We start from the raw sequence: 15587 nt of genomic DNA, 5'->3' as shown, positions 1-15587 counted from the left end.
ACTGCAGACTGTGTGCTCCGCCTGCCTTGCACCAAGGTGTGTGTTGAAAGCAACAGCCCTGCTCAATGTATCCCTCATGTACATTTCTGGTCCTGGTTTGTAGATTACTTGCAGGTTATAGTTCTGCAGGGCCAGCAGCATGCTCTGCAGACGCTTGGGAGCATTAAGGAGAGGCTTACTGAAGATCGCTATAAGAGGCTTGTGATCAGTCTCCGCTGTCATTGTATCCCGTCCATACAAGTAATGATGGAAGCGCTGGCAGGCAAACATTATGCTGAGGCATTCTTTCTCAATCTGTGCATAGCTCTGCTCTGTAGGGATGAGAGCCCTCGAAGCGAAGACAATTGGCTGTCCCTCCTGCATCAGACAGCAGCCCAAACCATGCTGGCTGGAGTCACTCTGCACAGTGACAGGTTTTGACACATCATAGTATCGCAGCACTGGCGTCATTGTCACCAGGCACTTTATCTCCCCCACAGCCACCTCGTGCTTCGGCAGCCAGTGCCACATTGCATCCTTGTCCGTGAGCCTCCTCAGGGGCTCGCAGACTTCAGACAGCTGCGGAAGAAACTTAGCCAGGTAAGTCACAAATCCAATAAGTCTGTGCCCCTTTACATCAGACGGCGCTGGCATGGCCAGAACAGCTCTAATTTTCTCTGGGTCAGCTTTAAGACCTGCAGCTGACAATATATGTCCATGAAAACGCACCTCGGATACTTTAAACTGAAGTTTCTTGACACTGAGGCGCAGCTTGACGTGACAACAGTGGTCTAGAAGGGCCAAAAGCTTTGCATCATTGTCTTTGACTGCGATCGCTTAAGTGCCCGGTTGAGATGGTGCGGCTGTAAGCATATGCGCAGCTTTTCTGGTCTTTTGACGATAACCATACTGCTGATCCAGTCTGTGGGCTCACTGATTGATGTGATATGCCCCTCTGCTTCATATCTGTCCAGCTGAGCCTTCACAGCTTCCTTCATGGCCACAGGGACGTTGCGCGGTGCACACTGCACCGGCTGAACTACCGGGTCCAGCTCAAAATAGACCTCTCATGGGAGTGCCTCCACTGGACCAATTCTCTCTGGAGAGAGACAAGGCAAGACTGTCGTCCACTGAATTGAGCCCTTCCACCCTGAGCTCCCTGGGGGTGGTGAAACGCATGAGTCCCATTTCCTCCCACATAAAGCCTGACAGCAGTGGCAATTGCCATGTGTTCACAACCTCAAACTCCAGTTTGTATGTGCGACCCCGTACAACACATTCTGTAGTGAAAACCCCCTGTCACACTCAGACCTAGAGTGAGGGTAGTATGCCAGAAGGCTGACTGGAAAAGGTGTAGTTTAACCTTAAAATGTTGAAAAAAATTGCAACACCAAGTCCATTTGATGCAAAAGGTGAAGTGGTTTATTGCCCTTTAGATACCATCAATGGAAGAGTGAGCAAACAAATAACACAAAAATGCTGCAAAAATAAATTTGCAAAGTACTAACCAACACACCATTGGGTCTACACAGCACCACAGCCCTTCACTGACTCCCTGGGCAGTGTAGAAACCCTCCATTTAAAGGCTTGGCCCCTCCCACTGGACCATACCACCTTAATTGGAAGTAATCAAATAATCACTTAACCCCACAGGTCATTTTCCATATTCATTACCAAATCTATTTACACATATTTACCACACATAACGGCGATCCTCAACACATTCACTGATTAACTGATTTTAACCCCACAGTTGGTATGGTTCAGTAAGATGGACTGAGCATGCTCCCTACCGGTTACTACCAATAGCACGCTACCTGGCTAACATGTGGTCTGTGTAATGGATGATGGTGTGATGTGCTGGTGTGGTGTATTGCCAGTGGCAGGGGAAACTGCCACATTACCTCCCCCCTCTCCTGGCCCAGCTGTGGTGGTCAACCGAGACAGGTAGTCTGCCAACAGGTTTGTCTTGCCGGGTTTGTGCCTGATCCTGAAACTGAAGGGTTGCAGGTCAAGATACCATCGTGTGATCCTAGCATTGTGATCCTTCATTGTGTTGATCCAAGACAGAGCTCTGTGGTCTGTTTCTAAGTCAAATTCCCTTCCAAGGAAATAGTAGCACAAACTCTCCAAAGCCCATTTAATGGCGAAGCCCTCCTTTTCAATTGTCGAATACCTGGTCTCCCGGGGTTCCAACTTACGGCTAAGATACAACACTGGTCTCTCCTCACCGGTCTCTCCTCACCCTCGTCCCCTTGTGTCAAGACAGCCCCCAGGCCTACATCAGAAGCATCTGTCTGGACCATGAAGCGCTTCTGAAAGTCAGGACTACAGAGGATAGGTGATGAACACATGGCATTCTTGAGGGCAGTAAAGGACTGTTCACATTCTGGGGACCATCTAACAGGGTTAGGTTCCCCTTTTCGAGTCAGATTAGTCAGAGGGGTGGCAAGAGTGGAATAGTGGGGAATAAAGTTAGAATACCACCCTACAAGGCCCACGAAGGACCTCACCTGCTTCTTGGTATGTGGGCGCTGGGCATTACGGATGGCTTCGACCTTGTCCACGAGTGGGCGGAGGTGACCCCCTCCAAGCTGGAACCCCAGATATTGGACTTCACCCTTAGCCCACTCACATTTCTGAGCATTGAGGGTCAAGCCAGCCCTCTCAATGCAGGTCAGGATCTGTCTCAGATGTTGGAGATGGTCCTCCCAGGAATGGCTGAAGATGACAACGTCATCAAGGTAAGCAGCACTGAAGTATTCGAACCCTGTGAGAACAACATCCATCAACCTTTGGAACGTCGCAGGCGCTCCATGAAGTCCAAACGGCATTACCATAAACTGGTACAGTCCTGATGGTGTACGGAAAGCGGTGTACGGCTTTGATGTCTCCTCCAGGGGAATCTGCCAATACCCTTTGCAAAGGTCCAGCGTGGTTATGTACTTGGCAGTCCCAACACGCTCCACCAGGTCATCTATGCGAGGCATGGGGTAAGCGTCAAAACAGGAGATAGCATTGACCTTGCTGAAGTCAATACAGGGCCGTTGAGAGCCATCCTTCTTCGGCACCATTACCATGGGACTGGACCACTCACTCTCACATGGCTCTATCACCCCGAGATCAAGCATCTTCTGGACCTCATCCTTCAGGGGCCCCACCAACCATTCTGGGACGCAGTACGGCCTCTGACTAATAGGAGGAGTATCCGCCTTTTTGAGACGGATGGTGTGCTGGATCAATGTCGTTCGCCCTGCACCATCTCGGAACAGCCCAGGCATCTCCTGAAACAACATCTGCAACTTCTGCTGGAGTTGTGAAGGCAGGTGCTCAAGATGAGGGTTTTTTTCCTGGAGGAGCTGTTGCAGGTTAGAGTCAGACTCACCATCTTCCTCCTTGACCTGACGCACCAGCAACACCTTGGCAGGCTCACGCTCCTTCCACTCTTTGAGCAGGTTGATGTGGTAGACCTGGGAGACTTTCCCCTTGTCTGGGTGAGCCACCTCGTACGTCACTGGTCCCATCCTCCTCAACACCTCATAAGGCCCCTGCCATTTGGCTAACAGTTTGTTGCTGCTCGTTGGGAGTAAGATCAGGACCCTCTGACCTGGTGTCAGCTCTCTCTGCCGAGCCCGTTTGCCATACCAACACTTCTGGTCCTGCTGCGCCCTCTCCAGGTGGACCTGGGCCTCCTTATGATACCTCTCAAGGCGTTCCCACATTTGGAGTACATAAGACAGGATACCTTCCCGTGCTGGTTTCTTGGTGGCCTCCCACTCCTTCCTCAGAAGATCCAGTGGCCCCTGCACTGGCCATCCATAAAGGAGCTTGAACGGGGAGAAGCCAGTTGATGCTTGAGGCACCTCCCTGTAGGCAAACAAGACAAAAGGTAGCCACTTATTCCAGTCACGGCCGGTATCAGAGACAAACTTACGCAGCATCTGCTTTAGCATTTGGTTGAATCGCTCAACCAAACCATCATTCTGGGGATGGTATGGAGTCGTCCGTATGCCTTTAATGCCAAGTTCCTTCTGCAGCTGTTTCATCGTACCAGAAGTGAAGTTGGTAGCTTGGTCCGTGATGATCTCATCTAGCACCCCTAAACGAGAGAAAAGCTGGACAAGTGTACTGATAATCTTGGGTGTCTTTATGCTTCGGAGAGGAAAAGCTCCAGGCCAGCTTTAACCTGGGGACCTTGTTACCGTACCACACATTTCTGCTTTCGGTTGTTTTCCTGCAATTAGGTCTTGCAGGATTGGCAAATCCCTCCCCAGGATGCAGTCAACAGCTAGATGATCAATAACCCCCACTTGTAGCAAAAATGCCTGCCCATCTACCCCTATGGTAACCTCAGATGTGGGGTAGGGTTTCTGATCCCCATTAACACATTCAATGCCAATGCTTTGTTCCCATAATCAATACCACTGTCCATCAGATAGCATTTCTTAATCAGTGACATGGAACTCCCATTGTCTAGCAAGGCCAACACCTGTACCCCATTAACAGTAACTGGATGAAAAGAGGCATCCTCTGAGTGCATGGTACCTGGCTCTATACACACTTCTCTGCGGGGAACATAGCAGTAACCAGACAGTTTAGGTTTTTTGAGAGGACAGTCTGAGGCTTTGTGGCCAGGCTGCTGGCAGTAGTAACAAATTATTTCCCCATGACTGGTACTAGCCTGTTGGCCATATCTACTAGCCCCCCCAGTCCCCTGACTGGCACTAGCCTGCTGTCCACCTCTGCCGACCCACACTTTCCCTTGAGTGCCATAGTTATTCAACTTCTGACCTTCTTGCCGGCTGTCCCCTTGTCCTCTGTTCGGCTGGCGCTGTTGGGACCTGGTCAGTACTAGCCTCTGGGCATTGATGTACTGGGTTGCAAGCTTCGCTGCCTCTAAGCCAGTGGTGGGCTCTCGCTCCCTGACCCACGTGCGGATGTCGGATGGAAACACTCTCAGCACCTGCTCCAACACGATGGCTTCCTATGTTCTCCTCCATGCTGCACTGGTCTGGCTTGATCCAATGTCGATACAGGCCTTTCAAGCATTGGTAGGTTTCGGTCGGCGTCTCTCCCTGGGGTACAGCTGGATCTCCGAAGCGCTGGCAGTAAGTCTCAGAAGAAATGTCAAACTTGGCCAGCAGGGCTTGTTTAAGGTCTGGGTAGGAGTCAGACCGCGCTTCATTCATGGCGGAATAGGCCTCCAACGCCTTTCCCGTCAGTAAAGGCACAAGTCTATAAGCCCACTCAGTCTCTGGCCACGCCCAAGTTCTGGCAATCTGCTCAAATGAATGAATGAACTTTATTGTCACTGTAACAAGTACAGCGAAATTACAGAAATTACAAAGCGGAGGAGGTAGTTTTCAATGTCCACACCAAACTGGAATGGAAGCAACTTGGGGTCCTTCCTTGGAGCCAGTACTGGTGGCTGCGGCTGTGGTGCTGGTGCTGCTGAGGGCTGCAGCTGTGGCGTGGTGTGAAGAGTTGTGGGGAGTCCTATTAGGGAGACTAAGCTGGTTGCTGGTGAAGGCGGCTCACTGCCAGCGTGAATGGCTGTCCATAGGCCTCGGAGTTCCCCCAATATCGCTTCTTCCCTGTCCCTCTGAGCACCCATAAACTGACGTAGCAGGGTGACCATCTCCTGCTGTGGCGACACGGCACGGGAAGGCTGGGATAAGGGCTCCTCCTCATCCTCATCCCGATCAGTCTCCCATTCTTCGCCCTCTGTATTTGGTTTGGCTGGTTCAGGTTCTATTTTAAGTTTGGCTGTCTTGCTCCTGGTTTGTATTTTCCTTTGGCCCCTCCTGGGGACCTTTCAGCTGGCCATCCCACCACTGCCACCAAATGTCACACTCAGACCTAGAGTGAAGGTAGTATGCCAGAAGGCTGACTGGAAAAGGTGTAGTTTAACCTTAAAATGTTGAAAAAATCAAATGCTTCGAAACACCTGAACTATTTCAACACAATTGCTTCAGATTGATTCAGTGGTTCAGAAAGCTTCGGTTTCTCTATCACTAGTGTAGAAACCATAGACATATATAGATAGACGCGTCATTGAGCGCTGCCGTCTACTAGAGCGGCGTGCCTACAGGGCGGCCATCTTGGAACAGGGCCACTCGCTCCTACAGTGCATTATATCTATGGAGGAATGGGGTTTCTACACAATAAAAGTGATCATAAATCGCTCAGTTGAAGTCCGGCATCTTTTCTTTACAATCCTCTGTCAGAAGCTAGTCTGCTGATAACATTAAGTAAAAATTGTATTTGGGTAGTAAAACCATATTTTTATCATAGCTACATGTGTGACGTTTTTAACAGTTCAATACGTTTTGAAATCGGTCCAAAATTCAGCGAATAATTCTACTTTGAGATTGAGGAGTACCTCTTTCCTTCGTATGTTCATGCACCGCTGCCTCTGCGAGCCCTGTACCAAGATGGCGGCGCTTTAGGCACGTCCCTCCACAGTCAGTAGGCGTGTTCGACTTCATGCAGATCTGTGCAGATCTGACTTGACGTGATGCATGCTGGGTTGAACAAGTTAATTTTAACCAATCATATTCGAGGTCTATGAGCATGAACAACCCAGCATGCATCACGTCAAGTCAGATCTGCACAGATCTGCATGAAGTCGAACACGCCTAATGACGCGTCTATCTATATATGTCTATGGTAGAAACAATCCATTTAAAGGCTTGGCCCCTCCCACTGGACCATACCACCTTAACTGGAAGTAATCAAATAATCACCACAGGTCATTTTCCATATTCAAAATCATTACCAAATCTATTTACACATATTTACCACACATAATGGCGGTCCTCAACACATTCACTCAAGTCCTCAATCCAGAAATACAAACTCGTGATTTTACAATCCTCAAATAATAAAAAGATACCCAAAACAATGTGTTTGTGTGTGATTCCGGAAACTTTATGGGAATAAATAGCACAGGAAACTTACTTGGATGTTAAATGTAGCTCTGTGTGTGCACCCACCAAACTACCAATAGCATGCTACCTGGCTAGCATGTAGTTTGTGTAATGGATGATGGTGTGATGTGCTGGTGTGGTGTATTGCCAGTGGCAGGGGAAACTGCCACACCCCCTGTGATGGCAGCCCCTGGTCTGAGTACATATTCAGCATGGTGCTGATTGGTTTCAGCTTTCCCCTCAGAGCAAGTCTCTTCTTGTCCCTGAGACTCATAACGTTGCACGTAGCCCCTGAGATGAGCTGACACTTGATAATAACTGGTAACTCCAGACTCAACAGGGAATTGCACTAGCGTATCATAACAAAATATTGGCGAAATGAACGAGTTTCGCGGCAGATAATGCGTATTTAGAGGCTGCGTCTCGGTGCCCTGTCACTCCCACTATATGGATTTACGTTGATCTAATTATTTCCTAAACAAGTGCAAATTACACAAAAGTTATTTGGGTGAGTAAATGATGGTATTTTATGCTAGAAATAAGACCCTGGTTGTAAAAAACAGTAGTTCCCCTTTAACTCTGAGCGCCGCGGGGCAAGCGGACGTGGTCGTCATCTTGAACTCACTGGAACAGTACTTTAAACCGTCAAAGAATGTGATATATGAGTGCTACGTGTCGACACTCCGCTCCCATGAAACTCCTCAAAGTCGCTGCCTGGACCTCCTTTGACCTTGTCACCAAGCCTGTCTCTAAAGCATAATCCCCATATTCAGCTCTTTCCCAATTTGTGCTCATGTTGCCGCTGAGCTTCATCGGAGTTGGCGGAGGATTGTTTGCGGCCATGGCTATTTCCTAGCGTTGCACCGGCGCTGCCTCAGACATTCTTGGTCGATACTGGTAGACCTCCGTCGATGACTTTATAACCTTGTAGAGACCGGATTAGTGAGACAAGTCCACTTCTGACACCATGTTTGGTGTAAAGGTGCAATAACGAAGAGACAGAGTCATCAGCTTCACTGCTACTTTAGTACCAACAGTAAGTGAATCACAAAACAACAACAAAGCGCAAAGCAGACTGGGAAACTGCGTGGCTCTATGTCAAGTGCACTACCACTGAACAACAAATAGGTGCTACTATAATACCAGATTAAGATTGACGTTAAAGGTAGCCCATGTTCAAGCTTCAATTGCCATGCAGAAAAGCTTCTTTTTACAATATGTATTCAGGTCAAGAACATAGATTTCATTGTTGCAAAGCATTAGTTTCTACTATGTTTTTAGGACATCAGCAACTAGTCGACTCGACTCGACTTTCACCACATAGTTACAAGCTGCCAGCTGCCTTCAGCCCTTGACTCCTGTCTATCACTGTGCTCAGAGGTTTATCACTGGTTGTAGCTGCCTCACCCACCACTGTGAACTGTATGCAAAAGCTGGCATGCCTTCCCTGGATATAAGACGCTATACACACTGGATGACTGGATGTTTATAAGGCTCTTCTTGGCTTGGTTCCCACATATTCATGCACTTTTCTTCGGAGAACTAGAAGCCGTTATGCCCTACGATCAAATGACATTCTGCATTTTTCTGCTCGTCGTGTTTGAACTGAAACGGGTAAAAAAGCATTTAGTTTCTCTGCCCCCTCTGCTTGGACTGCCCTCCAATCCGAATATGAAAATGTCAGAACTTGTTTCACTGGAAGCATTACGCTCTATTTTAAGAAAACGACAATGGAAATCGTTTGAACAGTGCCTATGTTCTTAAATTGTTACTGTACCTACAACTTCTGCGCTTTATTTCTCGCATCTTAATATTTTATATTTTTATGTTTAATTTTTACTGTTTGTTTGTTGTTTGTCTGTCTTGATCACCATGACGTGTGCTGCTGCGTTTCTTGGCCAGGTCACCCTTGTGAAAGAGGTCTTGATCTCAGTGGGTTTTTATCTGGTTATATAAAGGTTATAATAACATAGTAGTCGACTTTAAAAAATCCAAAGTCATTCAACCCCTAATTTGTCTTCACTAGTGTACCCGATTAACTGGCAAGTGAAGGTACATTGGTAACCAAATGACTATTTAGTTGGTTGACTACCTTTCAAAATAAGATTATCTAAATGCATTTCTCAGACTCTTATGAAAATTTTAAACTGTAAACTGGTATACTGTATTGTAAACTACAAATTGAAAACTGGTATTTGTGTCATTATTTTACATATTTTAGTAACAATGCATTCACAATTGAACACACAAACATTTTAAATATGAGACTTCACTAGGAGTTCACCAATTCATATTACTTTAATGGAAATTAACTCCATTTTAAGTTCTTGGACCACCTCTTCTCTTTGCTGATATACACTTGCCAGTTCATTAGGTACACTAGTGAAAACATTCTGATATAACAGTCCTGCACTAAATCTTCTCTTCATGAAAGTTCTGGTATTCAGCATTAGTTTAAAATAACAGATAGCTGTTGATTCCACTGTGTTTTCATTGTGGAGGTTTGGTTTGTAGTACTATTGAATTGTGTTGTGCTGTACTGACACATTTCATCATTATATCAACTGAATGTTAGAACGGATTTAGTACAGGGCCGTTATATTAGAAGTGCACCTAATGTTTTGGCAATTGAATAAATATAATGTCTGCAAGGAAAATCACCTGGACGTCTACTTGTAAATATGTCACTATGTTATTAAGTGGAAGTTCATGCTTTTTTCTTGAGCCAAAATCTACACTGTTAGAAATTGCTGTTAATTTACAGCAGAATTCCAACAGTATTAACCTGTTATTTTTGAATACATCACTCTACTGTTAATACAAACAAAAAAACTGTGCAATTTTGGTGATTTGCTGTTCTTTTAACAGAACTATACTGTTTTCCTAAAATACAGCATTTTACCGCTAATCATTCATCCATTCATTCATTCATCTTCTGTCCTGGGTTCAAATCCATGGGCCGACTGGGCCTTTCTGTGTGGAGTTTGCATGTTCTGCCTGTGTCTGCGTGGGTTCTCTCCAGGTACTCCGGCTTCCTCCCACCGTCCAAAGACAGCCAAGATTAGGTTAATTGGTGATTCTAAATTGGCCGTAGGTGTGAGTGTGAATGCTTGTCTGTCTCTCTGTGTTGGCGACCTGTCCAGGGTGTACCCCGCCTCTCGCCCGATGACAGCTGGGATAGGCTCCAGCAGACCCCGCGACCCTTCACAGTTTGTAGATTTTGTGAAGACTGATAATGTATTTTTAAACAAACCAGTTGAAAGGAATCATAACAAACAGTAAATGCTGTATTTTACAATAACAGCACAAAACTGTAAATTTTAGTGACAGTAAAAAAAATAATTATTTTACAGTAACATAACGGCAACCCTGCTGCCAGTTCTTTACTGTTATTTTACTGGAAAATTCATGACAGTGTGTGAAAGCACCCCTCAACAATGTGGCCATTTGCCAAGCTCTTGGATGCATTCAGGGAAACACAAGATCCAAGATTTTAAGAACTCTCTCTAGTCAGAAAATATTTTTCTTCTTCTGCACCAGAACTACAACTTCATGAAATTAGTAATTTCAGCATTAGATTAGATATTTGAAAACTCTGAAGTCCTATAAAATTAGCGGCCAGCTTTAAACTGTAGTTTATTTTGTTTTCCAGATATTCTTTCTTATCTAAACCTGATTTTCTACTTTACCTACAATACAACACACCAATTTAAGGTTTGGTCAGATTTGAATGGTTTTATGCTAGTTGCAGTTATTTTTTTCCCAGAGCTGCTAGCCTGAAACAGAAATAAGGACTGAGCTGCAGAAGTGCGAAACTGAAGACACCAAATCATTTCCAACCTTGCAGTCTTCCCCTTGTACCGAGTTCCCCCTATAATGGGTTCATGAAATATTGGAAAAATTGGGAAACTAAAGTTCTGCTACCTGCTGGTATGGAGAGCCTATTTATTTTGACGCAAATGCATGACGTATGTACCATCTAGTTGTTGGCTGGTGCAAAGACAAAGGCGTTGTGAGGTCACAATCGGCCTGGTACTGCTTTGATGTTGGTTTGTGACTGTACCTTAACACTAAACTCGTTCCGGTTCTCTGTCTTTTTTCAGGAGCTGAAGCAGGACATCTCCAGTTTCCGCTATGAGGTCCTCGATCTTCTCGGGAACCGGCGTCCTCCCCGGCGACACTACTCCTCCTCCAGTGAGACAACAAGAGACGATGGCGCTATGGCCTCTGAAGACGACAGCGAATCAGTTGATGGCAGTGGAGCCCAGAGGTCAAAGTGTGTCACTTTCATGACTCCGGTGGATGATGATGCAGGACCGACGCCGACGCTAGGTGTCTCTGCACTGGTGCGTTCCATTTCTGGGATGACCCCGATAGAAAGAGAGGGAGAGGGGGAGGGACAAGAGCTGGAGGAGGGCATTGGGTGGGGAGAAGAGGAGGAGGAAGAGGAGGGGAAACCAAAGAGCAACGGGCTGAAGACGACCGCCATCCCTCCATCCTCCATCACTGTCCTCCCCTCGCCCTCATCATCGTTCTCTTCATTCTCCTCATCACTTGTTCGTACAAGGAACCGCCTGCAGCGACTCTCAGCTCCGAAGACAAAGACGGACTCTTTCAAGCGCCTCTCCTACCTGTTCTCCCGCTCCAAACGCAAAGGCCCTCCCACGCCTCTTCCTCTCCAGTCCCCACCCTCCTACACCATCTCAGACGGGTTGCTCCGCCCTCTGGGGAGCCATAGCCGTGCCAACTTCGGACCCAGTAGTGTGACCAGAAGTGAGACCTACCTGAACGAGGTGGGTCGCTCAGTCGACATCCCTACCCCGTCGTTCTCTCCACGGAGAACTAACGGACGGGACACACTCCTGACATTGCCCCTCCCTCCTCCATGTCCCTGCCAATCACTGCACTGTGCTTCCAATATGTCAGAGTCTAGCTCGCGCCTCCTGGACTCCAGTGAGGACGTTTTTCAGGGCGGAGGCATGGGAGGAGCAAGTGAGGGCGAAGCAGACAGAAGTGGGGGAAGAGGATTAGGAGGGGTGATGATGATGGGTGGGTGGGTGGGACCCTGTGAAGATGTCATAGAGGACAGCTGCGAGGTCATAGAGGACTCCGTCACCACGCAGCTATAGGAGAGAAGGACTATCAGACTGTTTTTCTTTGTTTTCTTTTTTTTCTTTTTTGCAAAATGGCTTGAAACATGCTGAGATGTGGAGAGAGACGGAAAGAGAGGGGCGGGAATCCAATGGAATCTGTTTTTGAACGCAGTGTTGCAGACAACGCGAGAGCGGGTTCTAAAGATCGCCAATGGTTGTTGTGCTAACGCCAGTGAGCATGAAGGGAATCCTGAAGTGGCAGATGTTCATGGAGACAGTCTGACATCTAGTTATCTGGTTGTCTGGAAATTTTCAGGGGCAACACATTGGCTAGCTAACCCACCACTGAGCGAGCTGCTTTAGTTTCAAACCCAGACTCAGACTCAGACTTAATTAATCTGAAATTGCAAGATGCATAAAGATAGTTAGCAAGCTAACGGCTGGGTAATTTAATGAAGAAAATATAAATGCATTAACATAAATGTGGCCTACATCGCTATACAACTAAACTGAAATATAGAAACTTACCATCCACCAATCTCATCTCTGAAAACATCAGCAAACTCACACCTTAATGAAAATTTCTTCTTCGGAGGTAGTTAATACCACAAAAAGAGACCAAAACAGCTGTGATTGCTCCGAAATGCGCTTCCTTGTTCACGCATTTCAGCAGCCATACAAGCTAAAAATAATAATGCTTCCTTGTTCAGCTGCCTGGCATTTTCTATAGTGGTGTAAGGTGGTGCAACACTGCTGAAACACCAGCACACAGGTATAAATACTTTCACCAGGGTGTCCCTCCACAGCATAGGCTCCACAGAGTGTAAACCATAACATGAACTAAGTTTTAGCTAAATAAGCACGCTTATAATCTACCATAATGTAAATCTCATATATACTGAATTATAACTGTAGCGCACTAATAAGCTTCTAGTATGAGCAAAAATATTTTTCATTTTCATTGTTTTCATTGAAAACCCACACTGCGTTTACTGAAGACAAACTTTCAAAAAAATTCACAAAAATTCACTTTAAACAATGAGATTGTGGCTCCAAACCTGTTTTAAATTACAGGATAAGTTTGCAGGTGATAGTTTAAGCTGTAGTTATTATTGAAAATATGACAGATAATATTCAAATCACCTCAAAAGTTTCATTATTAACACTGAATTACTTTATTTGTGGTCTATGGGGAAATAATTTTGAATCTGCAGACTGATTTATTTTTTATTTTTTTTTCTGCCGCATTCCATCATGAGTATTGTCAGGTCTAGACAAAGCGATGTCAAACTGTCCTCATAAATGTCTGTCTTTTTCGATGCATGACACAAGAATGCCAACAGAGAGTTCAGCGATTTTCTTCTTTTCTCTGGGAGAGTCAAACACGCATGATTACTGTGGAATTACAGGCTGTGACTATTCTCTTTAACCAGACTTTGAATCGGAATAAGAATGGAATTAAACCCTGGTCTGAATTTGAGCAGAACTGCACTTTTTCAAAAAATTCTAAATTAAAATTGCAAGTGGAATATCCTTCCCTTTAAGCCTGGAATGATGGATTTAACGTCGACCAAATGGATGAAATGGAGCCGCCGCTCTGCTATTGTTAATGGCCTGCGTCCTGTCTTTCTGCATCAACAATGGCCAAGGAACTTTATTTTATGCTAACAACAGTTATACTAGTAATAATAATAATGCTAATAATAATAGAGACATATAATAATAATAATAATAATAATAATGAGGACTATTCTGGTTTCTAAAGACTGTGTTTGCTTCTCTTTGAGTTGCCTATGATATCCTGGCTTCTCGTTCAGCTCTTCCTTAATAATTACACTTTATCCTGCTGAATTACATGTGCGGTGATATTTATTGTGAGGTGGATGGCGGATGGGGGATGAAAGTAAGGAGAGAGGGAGATAAAGAGAAAAGAACAATGGGTGTTTTCCGCAGGAAGGAGATAAAGGGAAGACAGAAAGGCCGAAGGAAGCAACAGGGAGGATTCAAAGTTGGTAAGAGAGGAAAAATGAGGAGACGATGGCCTTTCTGTCTGACTGGGAAATCTGTTATAAAGGGAAATTTCACAAGAATTTCATCATGATTTTATTAGATTTTTTTCTTGAAGTCAGTGACTTCAAAGGGTTGGCATGAGCAGACGCTGTTGAATTTTACTCTGGTTAATATACAACTGTCAGCAGTAAAGTAGAGAATTTATGCATGTTTGATCAAATGTTGTTCAAAAAAAGGAAAAACACAGATACCTGCAACACACACACACACACACGCACACACGCCTATATGCAAACACACACAAAGATCAGCCTGTGTGATGAGTAGCTCCTGGCCAAATGCTTTGTCCTTTTTCAGTCCTCGGCAGGATGACATCAATTCTCCCTGCTTCAGATTTCTTTCTTGTGAATTGCTTTATTTATTTTATCTGTCTTTGTGCTTTTTTGTTTATTTTTATTTTTTTAAATAAAGAAAAAACACACTTGTCCTTCAGTAGATGCCATAACCTCACCCCCAGCTGAGGCTGAGAGCCTCAATGCTTCCATAAATCAACGTCCCAAAATGTCACGGGGTAACCATGGAGACCCGATTACCCGATTACAGCATCCTGTAATCATAATGTCACGTCCAGAGCAGAAAAGCTGTGATGTTGCTGGGCATCCGGCGCTGGCTGGCATCTGGCGCTTGCTGGCTTGCTGGGAAAATTACTTATAGGCTATATATAATGCATCCACTAGTGTACTTGATGAACTGTCAGGTGAGTGTATTGAGAGATGTACATACTAAATGTACTAAATAATATGCAAGAAAAATGTTGTTTTCTTATATAATGCTGAAGCACCATGAATTCATCTTAATTATTCCATAACAATTCAAAACTAGCATCACTGCAGTGAGTTAGCTTATCCATACATCCCATGTTCAGTATTGGATCTTTTAAAGCTGCATGAGTCAATATTTTGTAGAACATATTTTTGTAGAACACTCTCTTCTAGTTTACTATGGCTCATTTATGAACACATTATTTTCTGCTAGGATGAAATATTAATATAATGTATCCCAGTTATTTCTCATAAAATATTTGTCTTTCTGAAACTACTAATTTTTAGCTTGACAGATCCTTTCAGCTGCTTTTAGGTCTCGTTTTTGGTTCATTTGAGTGCATCAACCCCTTCTTTGTTTTCCTGGCTTGGGAATGTACTGATTGCTCTTTCAGCCAAAGTACTTGTGACTTGTGACTTGTGAGTAGAAAAAGTCAAAAAATACCAATAGTATTTGTGTTATGTTTTGAGTTAGGTCCCAAATGGAGGACACAAAAATGAAAAAAGGAAAAAGAGAAAGCACAAACCAAGGTATGTGGAACTAGGGTTGACAGCTGGAACACTGGGAAGCAAATAGGTTACTCAACAGCCGACTCAACAAAGAACAAAGTGAATGTCAGGACCACACTGATCAGGCATTATTATGACCACCTGCCTAATATCATGCAGGCCAGGTCAACACCTTGTGCTGTTTTTCACGTTTTTTGAGTTGTTCCTAAACCATTTTTGTGTGTGTGCCTGTGTCAGGCTGTGTC

General features: G+C 45.0%; 1 protein-coding gene across 1 annotated transcript in view; it reads left to right on the top strand.

Moving 5' to 3' along the window:
- Positions 1–12037, top strand: part of trpc5a (transient receptor potential cation channel, subfamily C, member 5a) — a gene marked incomplete at both ends in the record, with an annotated part of 99857 nt that extends 87820 nt beyond the window's left edge. The window contains one exon of the mRNA XM_084541277.1: positions 11012–12037. Coding sequence (XP_084397403.1) covers positions 11012–12037 — 1026 coding nt within the window. The remainder of the gene's footprint in view (positions 1–11011) is intronic.
- Between the last annotated feature and the right edge of the window lie 3550 nt (positions 12038–15587).

Source organism: Chelon labrosus (genome assembly GCF_963514085.1).
Source record: "Chelon labrosus genome assembly, chromosome: 1".
NCBI classification, from domain to species: domain Eukaryota; kingdom Metazoa; phylum Chordata; class Actinopteri; order Mugiliformes; family Mugilidae; genus Chelon; species Chelon labrosus.
Note: the sequence above shows the minus strand (reverse complement) of the source record. Positions and strands in the feature narration are given on the sequence as shown.